Genomic DNA, 19690 nt, shown 5'->3' with positions numbered 1-19690 from the left:
TGCCGTCACTGTGAAGTAAAATCTCTCCTCGTGGTGCCACTGCATTGCCTGTGGACTGCAGGGAATGGGACTGTTGTGGCTGCTCTAAAGGGGTCCTCCCCAATGCCCCCCCCCCCACCATTAAGCACATCTACAAATGGCGCTGACACAAGAATTCAGCATCCATCAGCAAAGACTCCCACCATCCAGGGATGCTCTCTTCTCAGTGCTGCCATCAGGAAGGAGATACAGGAGCCTCAGGTCCCACACCACCAGGTTCAGGAACAATTATTATCTATCAACCATCAAGCTCCTGAACCAGCATGGACAACTTCACTGACCTCAAGTCTAAACAGATTCCACAACCTATAGACTCACTTTCGAGGATTCTACAACTGGTGTTCTCAGTATTATTTATTTAGTTATTTATTAATTATTATTTCTTTCTGTATTTTCACAGATTGCTTATTTTTGCACATTGATTGTTTGTCAGTCTTTGTGTGTGTGTAGTTTTTTATTGATTCTGTTGTACTTCTTTGTTCTACTTTGAATGCCTACAAGAAAATGAATCTCAGGGTTGTATATGGTGACATATAAGTACTATCATAATTTGCTTGGAACACGTACCAAGGTACAATGGTTCAACTTTCTTTGATCCTATTATAGTTACTATTCTATAGATTTACTGAGCATGCCCACAGGCAAACAAATCTCAGGGTTGTATACTGTGACACATACATACTCAATAACAAATTTATTTTGAGCTTTGAGCTAGCACAGACTTGATGGCCCAAACAGCCTCCTCATGCACAGGAAGTAGTTAAAGACACCAGGTAACTCCATTTGAAGTACAGTATATGCTAAAGTACTCACCTTCTTCATTAGTGCGTGCCGTCTTCGACTCGCTGTCGATCCCCTGGAACTCATTGAAGTATGGCCGCACCTTCATCTCATAGCTGACTCCCTTCTTCAGGTTGGATAGGACCGCGCTGCGCTCCGTCGGTACCTTCACCTCCATCAACTGCCAGGACGATGGGGAAGGAAGGCCGGAGATTTGACGGAAAAGCACCCGGTAGCCCTGGATGAACTGTGATGGCCTTTCAACCTGAGTGAAACCAAGAAAAGATGCGGTTGGTTTGGTTCAACCAATCTGAATTGTTCAGCCCTCTCCAAGAGATTTATCGTTAAGCACAAGATCGGGGCACAACTGCATAAGCCTGTGGACATCAGCCAGTGAGAACAGCGAGAAGAGTTTAAAGGGAGACAGTTATTTCTTCAGCGGTTTGATCGGGGCACGACTGCGCAAGCGCATGGACATTAGCCAGTGAGAACTGCGACAAGAGTTTAAAAGGAGAAGCTTTATAGAGCGCGTGTCAGAAGAGCGGGTGACGGAGTAGAGGGAGACAGAGTAGGAAGGCTTCGGCTCAACAGGGCTTCCGCGTTAACGGGTCGAGGTGACATAAGTTGCCTGAGTAGGATACTGACAGGAAGTATGTGTGTGAGGCTAGTTTTCTGTGCTCTGTATCAGATGTGGGAAGTCCGGGAGATGTCGAGGTGTGTCGAGCTGCAGCTCTTTAGGGACCGTGTTAAGGAACTGGAGATGCAGCTCGATGACCTTTGTCTAGTCAGGGAGATTGGGGAGGTGACAGAGAGGAGCTAAAGGCAGGAGGTCACACCGGGGCCTGTGGAGACAGGTAAGTGGGTAACAGTCAGGAGAGCAAAGGACAAGAGTCAGATGCTAGAGAATACCGCTGTGGCTGTCCCCCTTATCAATAAGTATTCCTGTTTGAGTATTGTTGGGGGGACGGCCTACCTGGGGGAAGCAACAGTGGCCATGCCTCTGGCACAGATTCTGGCCCTATGGCTCAGAAGGGTAGGGAAAGGAAGAGGATGGTGGCAGTGATAGGGGAGTCTATAGTTAGGGGTCAGACAGGTGATTCTATGGACGCAGGAAAGAAGCACGGATGGTCGTTTGCCTCCCAGGTGCCAGGGTCCAGGATGTTTCTGATCGCATCCACAGTATCCTGAAGTGGGAAGGAGAACAGCCAGATATATCCTGAAGTGGGAAGGAGAACAGTACATATTGTTACCAACGACATAGGCAGGAAAAGGGAGGAGGTCCTGAAAACAGACTACAGGGAGCTAGGAAGGAGGTTGAGAAGCAGGACCTCAAAGGTAGTAATCTCGGGTAGTAATAGAATGAGGTGGAGGATAAATGCGTGGCTGAGGGATTAGAGCAGGGGACAGGGATTGAGATTTCTTGATCATTGGGACCTCTTTTGGGGCTGGAGTGACCTGTACAAAAAGGACAGGTTGCACTTGAATCCCAGGGTGACCAATATCCTGGCAGGCAGGTTTGCTGAGACTATTGGGGAGAGTTTAAACTAGGATTGCTAGGGGGTGGGAACCATAGAACCATAGAACACTATGGCACAGAAAACAGGCCATTTGGCCCTTCTAGTCTGTGCCAAAACATTATTCTGCTGGTCCCATTGACCTGCACCCAGTCCATAACCCTCCAGACCTCTCTCATCCATGTATCTATCTAAATTATTCTTAAAACTTAAGAGTGAGCCCACATTTACTGCATCAGATGGCAGCTCGTTCCACACTCTCATTACTCACTGAGTGAAGTTCCCTCTAATGTTCCCCCTAAACCTTTCCCCTTTCACCCTAAAGCCATGTCCTCTCGTATTTATCTCTCCTAATCTAAGTGGAAAGAGCCTACTCGCATTTAACTCTGTCTATACCCCTCAACATTTTGTAAACCTCTATCAAATCCCCCCCTCATTCTTCTACGCTCCAAGGAATAAAGTCCTAACCTGTTCAATCTTTCCCTGTAACTCAACTCCCGAAGACCTGGCAACATCCTAGTAAATCTTCTCTGCACTCTTTCTATCTTACTGATATCCTTCCTAAAGTTGCGTGACCAGAACTGCATACAATACTGCAAATTTGGCCTCACCAATGTCTTATACAACCTCACCATAACACCCTAACTCCTATAGTCAATACTTTGATTTATGAATGCCAGGATGCCAAAAGCCTTCTTTACAACCCTGTCTACCTGTGACGCAACTTTCAGGGAATTATGTATCTGAACTCCCAGATCCCTTTGTTCCTCAGCACTCCTCAGTGCCCTACCATTTACTGTGTATGTCCTACCTTGACTTGTCTTTCCAAAATGCAACACCTCACACTTGTCTGCATTAAATTCCATCTGCCATTTTCTGGCCCATTTTTCCAGTTGGTCCAGATCCCTCTGCAAGCTTTGAAAGCCTTCCTTGCTGTCCACAAGGCCTCCAATCTTAGTGTCATCAGCAAACTTGCTGATCCAATTTACCACATTATCATCTGGATCATTGACATAGACAACAAACAACAATGGCCCTAGCACAGATCCCTGAAGCACACCACTAGTCACAGGCCTCCAGTCTGACAAACAATCATCCACTACCACTCTCCGTTTTCTCCCACACAGCCAATTTCGAATCCAGTTTACCTCTGAACCTTCTGAACTAACCTCCCATGTGGGACCTTGTCAAAGGCCTTACTAAAGTCCATGTAGACAACATCCACAGACTTTCCTTCAACTACTTTCTTGGTAACCTCCTTGAAAAGCTCTACAAGCTTTGTTAAACACAATATACCACCCACAAAGCCATGCTGACTATCCTTAATCAGCCCTTGGCTGTTCAAATACTTGTACAACCAATCTCTCAGAACACCTTCCAATAATTTACCTACTACTGATGTCAGGCTCACTGGCCTGTAATTACCTGGTTTACTTTTGGAGCCTTTCTTAAACAACGGAACAACATGAACTACCCTCCAATCCTCCGGCACCGCACCCGTGGCTAAGGACATTTTAAATATTTCTGCCAGGGCCTCTGCAATTTCTACACTAGTCTCCCTCAAGGTCCGAGAAAATATGTCAGGCCTGGGGGATTTATCTACCTTTATTCACTCTACGGCAGCAAGCCCCTCCTCCTCTTTAATCTCTATATGTTCCATGACACTGCTGCTTGTTTCCCTTCCTTCCATATACGCTATGCCAGTTTCCTGAGTAAATACTGATGCAAAAAAATTGTTTAAGATCTCCCCCATCTCATGAGGCTCCACACATAGATGACCACTTTGATCTTCTAGGGGACCAATTTTGTCCTTTACTATTCTTTTACTCTTAATATACTTGTAGAAACCCTTCGGGTTTACCTTCACATTATCTGCCAAAGCAACCTCATGTCTTCTTTTTGCCTTCCTGATTTCCTTCTTTAGTATTTTCTTACATTTTCTATACTCTTCAAGTACCTCATTTGTTCTTTGTTGCCTACACCTGCTATACACCTCTCTCTTTTTCTTAACCAGATCACCAATATCCCTTGAAAACCAAGGTTCCCTATGCCTGTTAAATTTGCCATTAATCCTGGCAGGAACTTGCAAACTCTGCACTCTCAAAATTTCACCTTTGAAGGCCTTCCACTTACTGAACACATCCTTGCCAGAAAACAACTTATCCCAATCCACTCTTCCTAGATCCTTTCTCATTTCCACAAAATTGGCCCTTCTCTAATTAAGAGGACCAGACCTATCCTTATCCATAATTAACTTGAAACTAATGACATTTTGGTCACTGGACCCAAAACATTTGCCTACACATACTTCTGTCACCTGACCTGTCTGGTTCCCTATTAGGAGATCAAGTATTGCATGTTCTGTCATAGGTACCTCTATATATTGATTTAAAAAACATTCCTGAACACATTTGACAAACTCCAGGCCATCTAACCCTTTCACAGTGTGGGAGTCCCAGTCAATATGTGGAAAGTTAAAATCTCCTACTATTACAACTTTCTGTTTCTTACATCGGTCTGCTACCTCTCTGCAGATTTGCTCATCCAATTCTCTCTGACCATTGGGGGTCTATAATACAACCCTATTAGTGTGGTAACACCTTTCCCCTTCCTCAGTTCCACCCACATGGCCTCTGTAGACACACCCTCCGGGCTGTCCTGTCTACGCACAACTGTGATATTTTCCCTGATTAGTAATGCCACTCCTCCCCCTTTCATCCCTCCCCCTCTATCACGTTGGAAACAACGGAACCCCAGAACATTAAGCTGCTAGTCCTGCCTCTCCTGCAACCAAGTCCCACTAATAGCAATAATGTCGTAATCCCATGTAAACTGAACTGAAGAGACGGAGGAAGAGGCGGTTGGCTCACGAAAAGAGAAAGCTTGGAGACAGTGATGGAGGGAGGATAGGCAGCTGATTGAGAAAGGACGCACTCAGACCGATGGTTTGAGATGTGTCTATTTTAATGCAAGTATTATGAACCAAGCCGATGAGCTTAGAGCATGGATCAGTACTTGGAGCTATAATATTGTGGCCATTACAGAGACTTGGATGGCTCAGGCGCAGGAATGATTACTTCGAGTGCTGGGCTTTAGATGTTTCAGAAAGGACCGGGAGGGAGGCAAAGGAGGTGGGAGCGTGGCACTGTTGATCAGAGATAGTGTCACAGCTGCAGAAAAGGAGGAAGTCATGGAGGAGTTGTCTACGGAGTCTCTGTGGGTGGAGGTTAGGTACAGGAAGGGGTCAATAACTCTACTGGGTATTTTTTATAGACCACTCAATAGTAACAGGGACATCGAGGAGCAGATAGGGAGACAGATTCTGCAAAGGTGTAATAATAACAGGGTTGTCGTGGTGGGAGATTTTAATTTCCCAAATATTGTTTGGCATGTTCCTAGAGCGAGGGATTTTTGATGGGGTGGAGTTTGTTAGGTGTGTTCAAGAAGGTTTCTTGACACAATATGTAGATAAGCCTACAAGAGGAGAGGCTGTACTTGATCCAGTATTGGGAAATGAACCTGGTCAGGTGTCAGATCTCTCAGTAGGAGAGCATTTTGGAGATAGTGATCACAACTCTATCTCCTTTACAATAGTATTGGAGAGGGATAGGAACAGACAAGTTAGGAAATTGTTTAATTGGAGTAAGGGGAAATATGAGGCTATCAGGCAGGAAATTGGAAGCATAAGAAGCATAAATTGGAAACAGAAGTTCTCAGGGAAACGTATGGAAGAAATGTGGCAAATATTCAGGGGATATTTATGTGGAGTTCTGCACAGGTAAGTTCAAATGAGACAGGGGAAGGATGGTAGGGTACAGGAACTGTGGTGTACAAAGGCTGTTGTAACTCTTAGTCAAGAAGAAAAGAAGAGCTTATGAAAAGCTCAAAAAGCGAGGTAATGATAGAGAGCTAGAAAATTATAAGGCTAGCAGGAAGGAGCTCAAGAACAAAATTAGGAGAGCCAGAAGGGGCCATGCGAAGGCCTTGGCGGACAGGGTTAAGGAAAACCCCAAACCCCATTCTACAAGTATGTTAAGAGCAAGAGGATAAGATTTGAGAGAATAGGACCAATCAAGTGTGACAGTGGAAAAGTGTGTATGGAACTGGAGGAGATAGCAGAGCTTCTTAATGAGAACTTTGTTTCAATATTCACTATGGAAAAGGATCTTGGCGATTGTAGGGCTGACTTACAGTGGACTGAAAAGCTTGAGCATGCAGATATTAAGAAAGAGGATGTGCTGGAGCTTTTGGAAAGCATCAAGTTGGATAAGTCACCGGGACCGGATGAGATGTACCCCAGGCTACTGTGGGAGGCGAGGGAGAAGATTGCTGAGCCTCTGGCGATGATCTTTGCACCATCAGTGGGGACAGGAGAGGTTCCAGACGATTGGAGGGTTGTGGATGTTGTTCCATTATTCAAAAAAGGGAGTAGAGATAGCCCAGGAAATTATAGACCAGTGAGTCTTACTTCAGTGGTTGGTAAGTTGATGGAGAAGATCCTGAGGGGCAGGATTTATGAACATTTGGAGAGGCATAATATGATTAGGAATAGTCAGCATGGCTTTGTGAAAGGCAGGTCATGCCTTACGAGCCTGATTGAATTTTTTGAGGATGTGACTAAACACATTGATGAAGGAAGAGCAGTAGATGTAGTGTATATGAATTTCAGCAAGTTATTTGATAAGGTACCCCATGCAAGGCTTATTGAGAAAGTAAGGAGGCATGGGATCCAAGGGGAAATTGCTTTGTGGATCCAGAACTGGCTTGCCCACAGAAGGCAAAGAGAGGTGGTAGACGAGTCATATTCTGCATGGAGGTCAGTCACCAGTGGTGTGTCTCAGGGATCTGTTCTGGGACCCTACTCTTTGTGATTTTTATAAATGTCCTGGATGAGGAAGTGGAGGAATGGATTAGTAAATTTGCTGATGACACAAAGGTTGGAGGTGTTGTGGATAGTGTGGAGGGCTATCAGAGGTTACAGCGGGATATTGATAGGATGCAAAAATGGGCTGAGAAGTGGCAGATGGAGTTCAACCCAGATAAATGCAAGGTGGTTCATTTCGGTAGGTCAGATATGATGATAGAATATAGTATTAATGGTAAGACTCTTGGCAGTGTGGAGGATCAGAAGGATCTTGGGGTCCGAGTCCATAGGACACTCAAAGTTGCTGCGCTGGTTGACTCTGTGGTTCAGAAAGCGTACGGTGTACTGGCCTTCATCAATTGTGGGATTGAGTTTAGGAGCCGAGAGGTAATGTTGCAGCTATATAGGACCCTGGTCAGACCCCACTTGGAGTATTGTGCTCAGTTCTGGTCGCCTCACTACAGAAAGAATGTGGAAACCATAGAAAAGGTGCAGAGGAGATTTACAAGGATGTTGCCTGGATTGGGGAGCATGTCTTATGAGAATAGGTTGAGTGAACTCGGCCTTTTCTCATTGGAGTGACGGAGGATGAGAGGTGACCTGATAGAGGTGTATAAGATAATGAGAAGCATTGATCATGTGGATAGTTGGAGGCTTTTTCCCAGGGCTGAAATGGCTAGCACAAGAGGACGCAGTTTTAAGGTGCTTAGAAGTAGGTACAGAGGAGATGTCAGGGGTAAGTTTTTTACACAGAGAGTGGTGAGCGTGTGGAATGGGCTGCTGGCGACGGTGGTGGAGGCGGATACGATAGGGTCTTTTTGAGAGACTCCTGGACAGGCATATGGAGCTCAGAAAAATAGAGGGCTATGGGTAACCCTAGGTAGTTTCTCAGGTAAGGACATGTTTGGCACAGCTTTGTGGGCTAAAGGGCCTGTACTGTGCTGTAGGTTTTCTATGTTTCTAAGAGATTTTGCAGATGGTGGACATCCAGAGTAACACACACAAAATGCTGGAGGAACTTAGCAGGCCAGGCAACATTAATGGAAATGAATGAACAGTTGATGTTTTGGGCCAAGACCTTTCATCAGGACTGGAAAGGAAGGGGAAGAAGTCATAATAAGGTGGGGTGTGGAAATGGAACATAAGCTGGCAGGAGATAGGTGAAGCCAGCTGATGGGGAAGGTGAGTGGGTGGGAAAAGTGATCACCCTCAGGCTCCAATGGTTCTTGCCTACCCAACTTCTCTTTGTGATTCAGGCCCCAAGATCTGATAACATCCAAATTTCGTATGCACTCTTTTCAGCTTTATTACATGTTTCCTATGATAGGGCAACCGACACTGTCCATGATACTCCCTTAGAAGGCCCAACATCACCTCATGTGACTCCAACATGTTGATGAAGGTGATATTTTTCTCTCTTGATAGTGACGTGAGCATCATTTGGAGTATTGCGAGCAGTCTTGGGTGAGGAGACAATGTGCTGGCATTGGAGAGGCTCCAGAGACGGTTCACAAGAATGAAAGGATTAATGCACCAGGGGCATTTGATGGCTCTGGGCCTGTACCCGCTTGAGTTTAGAAGCACTGGGGGAGGGTTTCATTGAAACCTATCAAATATTGAAAGGCCCAGACAGAGTGGATGTGAAGATGTTTCCTGTAATGGTAGAGTCTAGGACCTGACAGCACATCCTTGAAATTGAGGGACGTCCATTTAGAACAGAGTTGAGGAGGAATTTCTTTGGCCAGAGGGTGGTAAACTTGTGGAATTTATTGCCGCAGGTGGCTGTGGAGGTCAAGTCATTAAGTATATTTAAAGCGGAGGTTGACTGGTTCTTGAGTGGTAACGGTGTCAAAGGTTACGAGTAAAAGCAGGAGATTGCGGTTGAATGGGAGATTAAATCAGCCACGATAAAATGGCTGAATGGGCAGAATAGCCTAATTCTGCTCCAATGTCTTGTGGTCATATGGTCTTATTTAGTACTTAATACAATCCATCAAATGACTGGTAGGAGTTTGATACAGTTAGCTCGTTCAGTGAGACCTTACATTTCACTCTGGGTCATTCAGTATAGGCATAGACCTGGTATGAATGTTAAATGCTTTTCCACTAAGGACGTTGGTGAATCAGACAAGAGTTGTGCAGTGTTCCACGGTCACCAGATGCGAACAAGGTGGGAATGCTCTGTGCACTAGAATGTTTGACAACACTTGTGGGCCATCCTTAGGTCTTCACTAGTTTGTGATGGCTCAATACAAATAAAACATTTCACTCTATGTTCCGGTGTACATACGACACATCTAATTCTGCTCCTATATCTTATGGTTTTATAACTGACTCTGAATCTGAATTCCAGAATATATAAGACCATGAGGCAGAGGAGAAGAATTAGGCCATTTGCCCTATCGAGTCTACTCTACCATTCTATCATGGCCGGTTTATAATCCTCTCAACCCCATTCTTCTCCCTTCTCTGATGCCCTGACTAATCAAGAACCTATCAGCCTCCACTTTAAATAAACCTAATGACTTGGCCTCCACCGCCACCCAGGGCAATGGATTCCACAGATTCATCACCCCTCTGGCTAAAGAAATTCCTCCTCATCTTGGTTCTGAAGTGATGTCCTTCTATTCTGAGGCTGTGCCCGCTGGTCCTAGACTCCCTCATGAAAGGAAACATCCGCTCGTCACCATAAGTAACAACATTTTAATTTCCATGCAGTCAGAGTGGGTTTTTCAGTCTCGCCTCAAGATCATTGGTCCAAGCCTCTGGAGTGTTTCCAAGAAAATTGCAGGACGGTTGTCTGCCAACCTGACAGCAGTTATGGGTTTGTAAACAAGTACACATAACAAAAAATCAAGGAGATTAAAATAAAATCTTTATAAATCACTGGTTTGGATTAGTGTGCCAAATCTGAGCACTGCACTTAAACAAGGACTGGAAAGATCTTCAAAAGGGAATCGGATAAGTACTTAGAAAGGAAATATTTACCGTTGTATGAGGAAAGGCCAGATGGAGTGGGACTAATTGGATAATTCTTTCAAGGAGCTTCTGAAAGGTCTCCTAGTGTGCCACGAGGTTTTACAGGGCTGTAACTTTAGCCAACAATTCCAGTCCGAGCAGCAGCTGTTTTCATTCAGGGATGACATGACCTCATTTTAACCTGAATCACCAGAAGTTGAGTACTCCCAAAATCGTAAGACGGTGGTGCTGAATAGGGTCACTTGGTTCTATTGTGCTTGCACCGGTGACTTGAAAGAACTGACCAATTAGTCTCGCTCTCCCCCACACCCACACCCCCCTTCACCTCACAGCACTGTGAATAGTAAAGTTATCGGCAGTTCCCCTTGTATGCTCCCAGTGTACTTATTTTCATCAGCTGTTTGGTCAATGTGTTCTGGATGACAATGTAGTACACAAAAAAGATTGTCCTCTCTATCACCCTGCTGACTCATCAGTCCTCTTCCAAAATCAGATTTCTGAATGGACAATGAACACTAGCTCACTATTTTTGCACTCTTTTGCACTGTTTTTGCACTACTAATTTGTTTACCCGTCATCACGGTAGTGTAGCAGTTAGCATAACCCAGTAGCCCAGGTTCAATTCCCGCCACTGTCTGTAAAGGGTTTGTACATTCTCCCCGTTACCATGTGGGTTTCCTCCAGGTGTTCCAGTTTCCTCCCACATTCCAAAGATGTACGGGGTTAGGAGGCTAGATGGTCACATGAGTGGGGGTGTGGGCTTGTTGGGCCTGAAGGGCAGGTTACCATGCTGAATCTCTAAATAAAATATAAGCTAAATGAGAAAAATAATTTATTTTTTTTCATAGTCATAGAATATTACAGCACAGAAACATTAATCTGCCTTGTCCCATTGACCTGCTCAGTCCTTAGTCCTCCATATCCTCTCATCCATGTACCTATCGAAATTTCTCTTTAATGTTGAAATCGAGCCATCACCTACCACTTCCACTTATTGAAATGATAGTAATTTTATGGATTGCTCTGCACTGCTGCTGCAAAATAACAAATTTCTCGACTAATTTCTAATTAAAACTGACATTAAACCTGATTTTGATTCTGATCCTGGTTATTGGCCCTCCTTTTAAAAGATTAAGTTTCTTCTTACTTACTCTGTAATTGTGAAAACTGTATTAAATTTTCCTTGATATCTCTCTGGAGAACGGCATGCAGTTCTGATTTCCTTCCTAGATGGAAGATATATTGGTGTGGGAGGTGGTTCACCGGGTTGATTCTGGGAGTAAGGAGTGTTGGCCAATGTTCCTTCTAAATTGTGCGCAAAAATCTTGTGCTGTGAATTTTTTTGCCCCATGCCAACATGTGCACACTGAATTTTTAAATGGAAGTAAACCAGAAGCTATTCCAGGGATAATAAACTACCAAGTCCAGTTCGTTATTCATAGTTTTAAAGAGATAAAATAACTGTCAATAAGAACTTTGATCTCCTCTGGGTTTGATCATTTTCACTCTTTTTCATCCGCACTCTAGCAAAGCATACAGAGAGGGCCTGTAGTGGGTATTGAAGGATTTTCTCGCCAGAGCTTTTGCACACTGCCCATATGTGATTGGCTTGCTAAATGATGCTTTAAAAAGTCAAGTTTACAAATATCACTCCATTTCTTCCCACTTGCAAATTCGTCAACAACTTTTGCATCTGACAATACATGCAGGTAACACCAGTTTCTGTATTATGCGTAAATATTTCTCATAGCTGCACATTCCTGACCTTATGAGCTTTCTATGTAGCAGTCTCCACTGTTTCATTGAGCCACTCTACTTTAAAATAACCAGCAGTTCTTTTGCGCTACACACCCTTTGCTTCTTCACAATTTGACACAGTGAATCAACAATTCTTCAATAAAACAATACAAATAAGCCAGTTCTAAAATCTGCAGACAAATCATCACAAATTCTACATTATCAACACTGTCCACATCAGAAACCGGAAAAGGAAATGTGATTGTGTACGATCGTGAAATATACTGAACATGCCAACGAGGTAGAGGGTAACAACCTTTGGTGTGCAGTTTAAATTCTTTTGTGCGCTAGTAGCAAAAGGTGTGCACGCGCACACACACGCACACCTTGGAGGGAATATTGGTGTTGGCCTCTAGGGAGAGATGGAGTTACTGTAATTCCTAAGAATGAGAGGGGCTCATACCAAAATGTCTAAAATTATGAGAGTAGTAGTTAAGATAAGTGAGGGAAAGTTGCTTCCACTGGCAATTGAGACTTGAACTAGGGGGAATAGGCTGAAGCTTCAAAGAAGATTTGGGGTGGAACTAAGGAGGAAACCATTAACACAAGAGATTCTGCAGACGCTGCAAATCTTGAGCAATACTCACAAAATGCTGGAGGAACTCAGCAGGTCAGGGCAGGGGATAAGAGAAGAATAAGCAGTTGATGTTTTGGGGTGAGACAATTCATCAGGACTTGTGAATGCTACTACTACTACTACGTCGACTCAGGCTGAGGGGGCCGGCGTCGGGCACGATGACAGACTCTCCACTTCTCCCTCTCCCTCATCAGTGTGTTCAGTTCATCTACATTAGCCGTGCTGCTGTCTTCTAGGAGCGTGTTGACCATAGTCTTGGGAGGGCACCCAGGCTTCATCCTTCCGTGCTTGGGCTCCCATATGATGACGAGGGTGGCAGGTAGGTCGGGGTGGCGTAGACAGTGTCCCGCTAGTTGCAGTCTTCTCGCCTCAATTTTAGTGGAGAACATCGGTAGGTTGTTATAGAGCTTGACGTTCGTCATGTGCTGTTGCCAACTCACATCAAGAGCCATCCGGAGCATTCGTGTATAGCAACCATCTAGAGACTTTCGCATCGTCTTGGTGAGTGTCCACGTCTCGCATCCGTACGTGAGAATGGACTCTATGACTGCTATGGAAATCCTCTTTTTAAGCCCTCTGGTCAGGTTCGACTTCCAGATTTCCTTCATGTTGTTCATAGCCCTCCACGCCAGCGCCTTCCGTATCTTTACGTCCTTTTCCGAACTCATCATTCTTGACCCCAGGTACTTGTAGTCAAAGACTTTCTTAATGGTATCATTCTTTACGGTCTTGAGAGTACCTTCATCGCAGTTAAACGCCATGTACTCTGTCTTTTTAGCGTTTAGGTGAAGTCCAACTTTATTGCATTCAATTTCCACTTTTGTCCGTAGCTGCTGTGCTTCCTCCATCCGGTCAGAGAGTAGGATTATGTCATCTGCAAAATCGAGATCTGTGAGCGTAACTGGTCTGACTCTTTTGGTTTGTCCTGGTTTTATGGTAAAACCAAACTTGTGAATGAATTAAAGCTTATACACCCCCCCCACCCCCACCCACCACCACCACCTTATTCTGGCTACTTCTTCCCTTCTTTCCAGTCCTGATAAAGAGTCTTGGACCAGACTGTATCTGTCCCTCTGTAGATGCTGCCTGACTTGCTGAGTATCTCAAACATTCTGAGTGTGTTGCTCTGGATTTCCAACATCTGCAGAACCTCTCGTGTTCTAGAACACTGGCAATATCTGGAAGCCCGATGTCTGGGTGCTACTTACAGTGTAGCACTGATCACTGATGGAAGAACGAGGTTGTACTTACTGCCCAGGTGATTTGGATACTAGACGGTGTCAGGACTAGTGGATTGTGCAGCCGTATGATGACGTCGCCAAGCTCCCGTTGCACCTGCCTGTGATCCACGCCTTGTGCCGGGGGACTGATATCTGAGAGGGCACAGCAAGAGACAAATAAAAAGATCAAAGTTTAACTTTATTTGTCGTACACAGTGAAATGTCATTTTGCAACAAAACAAATCAACGAGGACATCAGAGGGGATGTTGCCTGGATTAGAGGGCATGTGTCATAACCAGAGGCCTGGATTGTTTTCTCTGGAGTGGCGGAGGCTGAGATGAGATCTGTTAGAGGTTTAAAAATATGAAAACAATATATAGAGTAGACAGACAGTACCTCTTTCCCAGGATTGAAATGTCTAATGCCAGAGGGCATGCATTTAAGGTGAGAGGGGGTAATTTCAAAGGAGATGTGAAAGGCAAGTTTTTTACAATGAGATGGTGGGTGTTTGGAATGTCCTGCCTGGCATGGTGGTAGAGATAATCTATCGGGGAATTTTAAGTTCAGAAGAACACAAGACATGGGAGCAAAATTAGGCCATTCGGCCAAGGTCTGCTCCACCATTCCATCATGGCTGATCCCAGATCCCACTCTACCCCATACACCTGCCTACTAGCCATATTCTTTGATGCCCCAACCAATCAGGAAATTATCAATTTCCATCTTAAATATACCCATGGATTTGGCCTCCATTGCAGTTTGTGGCAGAGTACTCCACAGACTCACTACTCTCTGGCTAAAAAGATTCCTCCTCACCTCTGTTCTAAAAGGTTGCTGCTCAGTTTTGAGGCTGTGCCCTCTAGTTCTGGATATCTCCACCAGAGGAAACATCCTCTCCACATCCACTTTATCTAGGCCTTTCAACGTTTGGTAGGCTTCAATGAGATTCTACCACTCCATGCCCCCCCCCCCGCGCATTCTTCTAAATTCCAGTGAGTACAGGCCCAAAGTTGCCAAATGCTCCTCATATGTTAACCCCTTCATTCCTGGAATCTCTCCTCTGGACTCTCTCCAATGACAACACATTCTTCCTGAGATATGGGGTCCAAAACTGTTGACAATACGCCTGACTATTGTCTTACAAAGCCTCAGCATTATCTCCTTACTTTTATATTTGATTCTCCTTGAAATAAATGCCAACATTGCTTCTGCCTTCTTTATCACAGACTCAAACTGTAAATTAACCTCCTGGGAGTCTTGCACGAGGACTTCTAAGTCTCTCTGCACCTCTGATGTTTGAACCTTCTCCCTATTTAGAAAATAATCTGCACTATTGTTCCTTTTACCAAAATGCATTATCATACATTTCCCAACACTGTTTTCAATCTTTCCCTTTTTTGCCCATTCTTCCATTTTGTCTAAGTCTTGCTGCAATTGCATTGCTTCCTCAGCACTACCTACCCCTCCACCTATTTTCATATCATCTGCAAACTTTGCCACAAAGTCATCAATTCCATTATCTAACGCAAACACAAAGTAATCTGCAGATGCTGGAAATTCAAGCAACGCACACAAAATGCTGGTGGAACGCAGCAGGCCAGGCAGCATCCATAGGAAGAAGCACAGTCGACATTTCAGGTCGAGACCCTATCTAAATCATTGACAAACAATGTGAAAGTAGCAGTCCCAATACTGACCCCTGAGGAACATCACTAGACCCTGGCAGTCAATCAGAAAAGGCCCACTTTATTCCCACTCACTGCCTCCTGCCTGTCAGCCACTCTGCTATCCATGCCAGTATCTTTCCTGTAACACCATACGATTTTATCTTGTTAAGCAGCCTCATGTGTGGCACCTTATCAACACCTTCTGAAAATCCAAGTAAATGAGTTTGCACTGCCACTTCTTTGCCCACCCTGCTTGTTACTTCACTGAAGGACTCTAATAGATTTGTCAGGCATGATTTCCTTTTACAGAAACCATGCTGACTTTGACTTATTTTATCATTAGTCTCCAAATACCCGAAACCTCGTCCTTAATATTAGACACCAACACTTTCCCAACCATGGAGGTTAGGCAAACTGGCATCTTCTTTTGCCTTCCTTCTTTCTTCAAGAGTGGAGTGACATTTACAATCTTCCAGTCCTCTGGGACCATGCCAGAATCAAGTGATTCTTGAAAGATCATGACTAATGCATCTGTTATCTCCTCAGCAACCTCTCTCAGGACTCTGGGACGTAGTCCATCTGGTTCAGGTGACCCATCCACCTTAAGACCTTTCAGTTTGCCTAGCACTTCTTCCTTTTAAATAGCGATGGCATTCACTCCTGCTCGCTGGCATTCACAGACCTCTGGCACACTGCTAGCATCTTCCACAGTGAAGGCAGATACAAAGTACCTATTAAATTCATCTGCCATTTCTTTGTTCCCCATTAGTATGTCACCCCATTCATTTTCCAGTGGTCCAATATCAGCTCTCACTTCCCTTTTACTCTTTATATAACTGGAAAATCTTTTGGTATCTGCTTTATATTATTGACTAGTCTGGCCTCATATTTCATCTTTTCCCTTCTTATAGCTTTTTAAGTTGCCTTTTATTGGATTTTAAAAGCTTCCCAATCATCCAACTTCCTATTCAATTTCATTACCTTATATGTCCTTTCCTTGGCTTTTATACAGTCCTTAACTTCCTTCGTCGGCCTCAGTTGCCTATCCCCGTCATTTGAGAACTTCTTCCTCTGTGGGACATATCTACCCTGGGCCTTGTGAACTATTCCCAGAAACTTCAGCCATCTCTGCTCTGCCGCCATCGCTGCCAATATCCTCCTCCAATTCACCTGGGCAAGCTCCTCTCTCATGCCTCTGTAATTCCCTTTATTTCATTGTGATACTAATACATGTGAGTTCTGCTTCTCTCTCTCAAAATGCAGTACGAATTCACTCATATTGTGATCATTGCCTCCTAAGGGTACCTTTACATTAAGCTCCCCAATAAGATCAGGGTTATTACACAACACCCAATCTAAGATAGCCTTTTCCTGAGTAGGCTCAAGCACAAGTTGATCTAAAAAGCCATCTTGTAGGCATTCAACAAATTCTCTCTCCTGTGATCCGACACCAACCTGATTGTCCTAATTCCTTTGCATATTGAAGTTCCCCCATTACAATTGTGTCATTACCCTTATTACATGACTTTTTCAGCTCCCTTTGCAATCTCAACCCCACATCTTGGATCCTAGTTAGAGGCTTATATATGATTCCCATAATTTTTTTTTACCCTTATAATTTCTTAACTCCACCCACAAAGATTCAACAATCTCTGGTCCTATGTCATCTTTTTCCAAAGATGCAGTTCCAGCTCTTACCAATAGAGCCACACCATCGCCTATGCCTTCCTGTCTGTCTTTCTGATGCAAAGTATATCCTTCAATGATAAGCTCCCAACTATGGCCTTATTTCAGCCACAACTCAGTGATGCCAACAACATCATACCGACCAATCTCTCATTGCTCCATGAGTTCATCCAGTTTATTCCAAATGCTACTTGCATTTAAAGCATCATCTTCAGTCTTGCATTCTTTGCTGTTTTAAATTTTGCCTGGGCGGTACACTATTACCAATTAACTATTATTAACTATTTGCTCTGTTTGCATTTGTACCCATTCATTCCTTCCTTACATCCATATTACACCTATCGTCTACTGCTGGCTCATTCTCCGCTCTGTCATCCTAGTTCCCATCCCCTCTCTCTTTGGCATTCATCCTCACAGATCGGAGTACAAAAGGGCATATTCTTCAGAGGAGACACAAGAGATGGTAGATTCTGGAATCTGGAGCAACACACAATCTGCTGGAGGAACTCAGCAGGTCGAGCAGCGTCTGTGGGGGGAGAAGAGCTCGTGATATTTCGACTCCTGATGCAGGGTTTTGACTCAGACTGTTGACTATTCTGTTCCCATGTACTCACCACTCTGTAAAATAACACTTCTGACATCTTGCCTGTATTTTTGTCCAATCACCCTAAAATTATGCCACCTGATATTGATCATTTCTAGCCTGGGAAAAAGTCTCTGGCTGTCCACTCGATTAACATTTCTTGTATACCTCTATCAAGTCACCTCTCATCCTTCATTGCTCCAAAGAGAAAAACCCTTACTCATTCAACATATGCTTATAAAAAGACATGGTCTCTAGACTTATAGAGTCACAGAGGACTACACCACATGTCTAGTCCACGCCAAACTTATTCTGCCTAGTTCTACCGACCTGCACCTGCACCGCAGTCATCCGTATTCCTTTCATCAACGTCCTTATCCAAACTTCCCTAAAATGTTGCAATTGAACTTGTATCCACCATTTCTGCTGGCAGCTCATTCCACACTCACACTAGCCTCATTGAAGAAGATAGCCTTCAGTTTCCCTTCAATACTTCACCTTTCACCCTTAACCTATGAGCACTCGGACAAGTGCTCACCCACCCCCAACAACCTGAACTACCAGATAGTGTATCGACTGTCAAGTAACCAGCCTGTGTCTTCCCATCTAATCTGCAACTTGACAGACAAGGACAGCACCGGAGAGCAGCTGCCCTTGTAGATAGAGAGAGAAAATGGCACGTCCAGTTAAAGCTCAGTTTGGACACTGGTAATTGGAAGGGATTCACTTGAGACCCTTTCACTTCTAATTTCGATTTGGAGAGTGTTCACTCTCTGTTTGCCGACAGTCCAAATCCAATCACGCTGGGTGACATTTTGTTGACACAGGCGCCTACCCCTGGGTCTCCGAGGTGTAGATCAGTGCCGCCACACTGATCTGATTGGAGCTGTCGTGTAAATGCCAGCCCCTCAGAAGTCTGAGTGTGGGCTGTGGGGGAGGCCTTGAGTCCTCACAAGCTGATGGCAATCCTAGGAAAACTAATAGGAGAGCAGAAGACCACTTAGCCTATTGTACTAATTCTAGCCCACTAGTACTAGTGGGTGGCACGGTCGCACGGCTGTTAGTAGAACCCTTAATAATGCCCGTTATCACGACTGGGGTTCCATTCCCTCTGCTGCCTGTAAGGAGTCTGTACGTTCGCCCTATGACAGTGTGGGTTTCCTCCGGGTGCTCCGGTTTCCTCCGGGTGCTCCGGTTTCCTCCCACTGTCCAAACACATATGGGTTAGTAAGCTGTGCTGCCGCACACTTGCGGGCTGCCCCCAGTTGAATCCTGTTATTCTGTTGATCGCTGACGCAAATGACACATTTCACTGTATGTTTCAATGTTTTGATATACTGGTGACAAATAGAGCTCACCTTTTTCTTTAATTTTTAGGGATATAGTGAAGGAGAAGGAAGTCATTTGACTCTCCCCCTACCCCCCACAACCCCGTGATTTTTTTCTATGCTGTACTGTTTTCTCTCTCTAAAGGTTGGTTCAGTCTGGACAGGGAAAGCAGGTCAGGACATTGACACAGTGACTGCTAATCGCCAGGGGAGTACTGTAGAACAGAGAGACCTATGCATACAGGTACAGAGTTCTCTGAATCTGATGACACAGGTGGACAGTATGGTGAACCAGGAATTTGATATATTTGCCTTCATCAGCCAGGGCATCTGAGCACAAGAGCTGTGATGTCATACTGCTGCTGTGCAAGATGTTGGTGAGACCACACTTAGATTACTGTGCACAGCTTGGGCCACCCAGCTGTAGGAAAGATGGCATGCAGCTAGAAAGGGTTCACAAGGATATCACTGGAACTGGAGGGCTAGAGCTGAAAGGAGAGGCAGGGTAGACTGGGGCTCTTTTTCCCAGTGTGTAGGAGAATGAGGGATGAACTTAGGGCGATATATAAAATCGTGAGGGGAGTGGATGCGATGGATGGTCACATCTGGGTCCATGCTCAGGTATATAGATGGGAAGGGTAATGAGGGCAATGGT

General features: G+C 44.6%; 1 protein-coding gene across 6 annotated transcripts in view; it reads right to left on the bottom strand.

Moving 5' to 3' along the window:
• robo2 (roundabout, axon guidance receptor, homolog 2 (Drosophila)) overlaps positions 1 to 19690 on the bottom strand; it is a 620252-nt gene that overhangs the window by 142367 nt on the left and 458195 nt on the right. For all 6 annotated transcript variants that reach the window (XM_072259833.1, XM_072259836.1, XM_072259834.1 and 3 more), the window contains 2 exons: positions 13802 to 13923; positions 853 to 1084 (listed from right to left, as the gene is read on the bottom strand). In XM_072259833.1, coding sequence (XP_072115934.1) covers positions 853 to 1084; positions 13802 to 13923 — 354 coding nt within the window. The remainder of the gene's footprint in view (positions 1 to 852; positions 1085 to 13801; positions 13924 to 19690) is intronic.

The sequence above is a fragment of the Mobula birostris genome, chromosome 6, assembly GCF_030028105.1.
Source record: "Mobula birostris isolate sMobBir1 chromosome 6, sMobBir1.hap1, whole genome shotgun sequence".
NCBI classification, from domain to species: domain Eukaryota; kingdom Metazoa; phylum Chordata; class Chondrichthyes; order Myliobatiformes; family Myliobatidae; genus Mobula; species Mobula birostris.
Note: the sequence above shows the minus strand (reverse complement) of the source record. Positions and strands in the feature narration are given on the sequence as shown.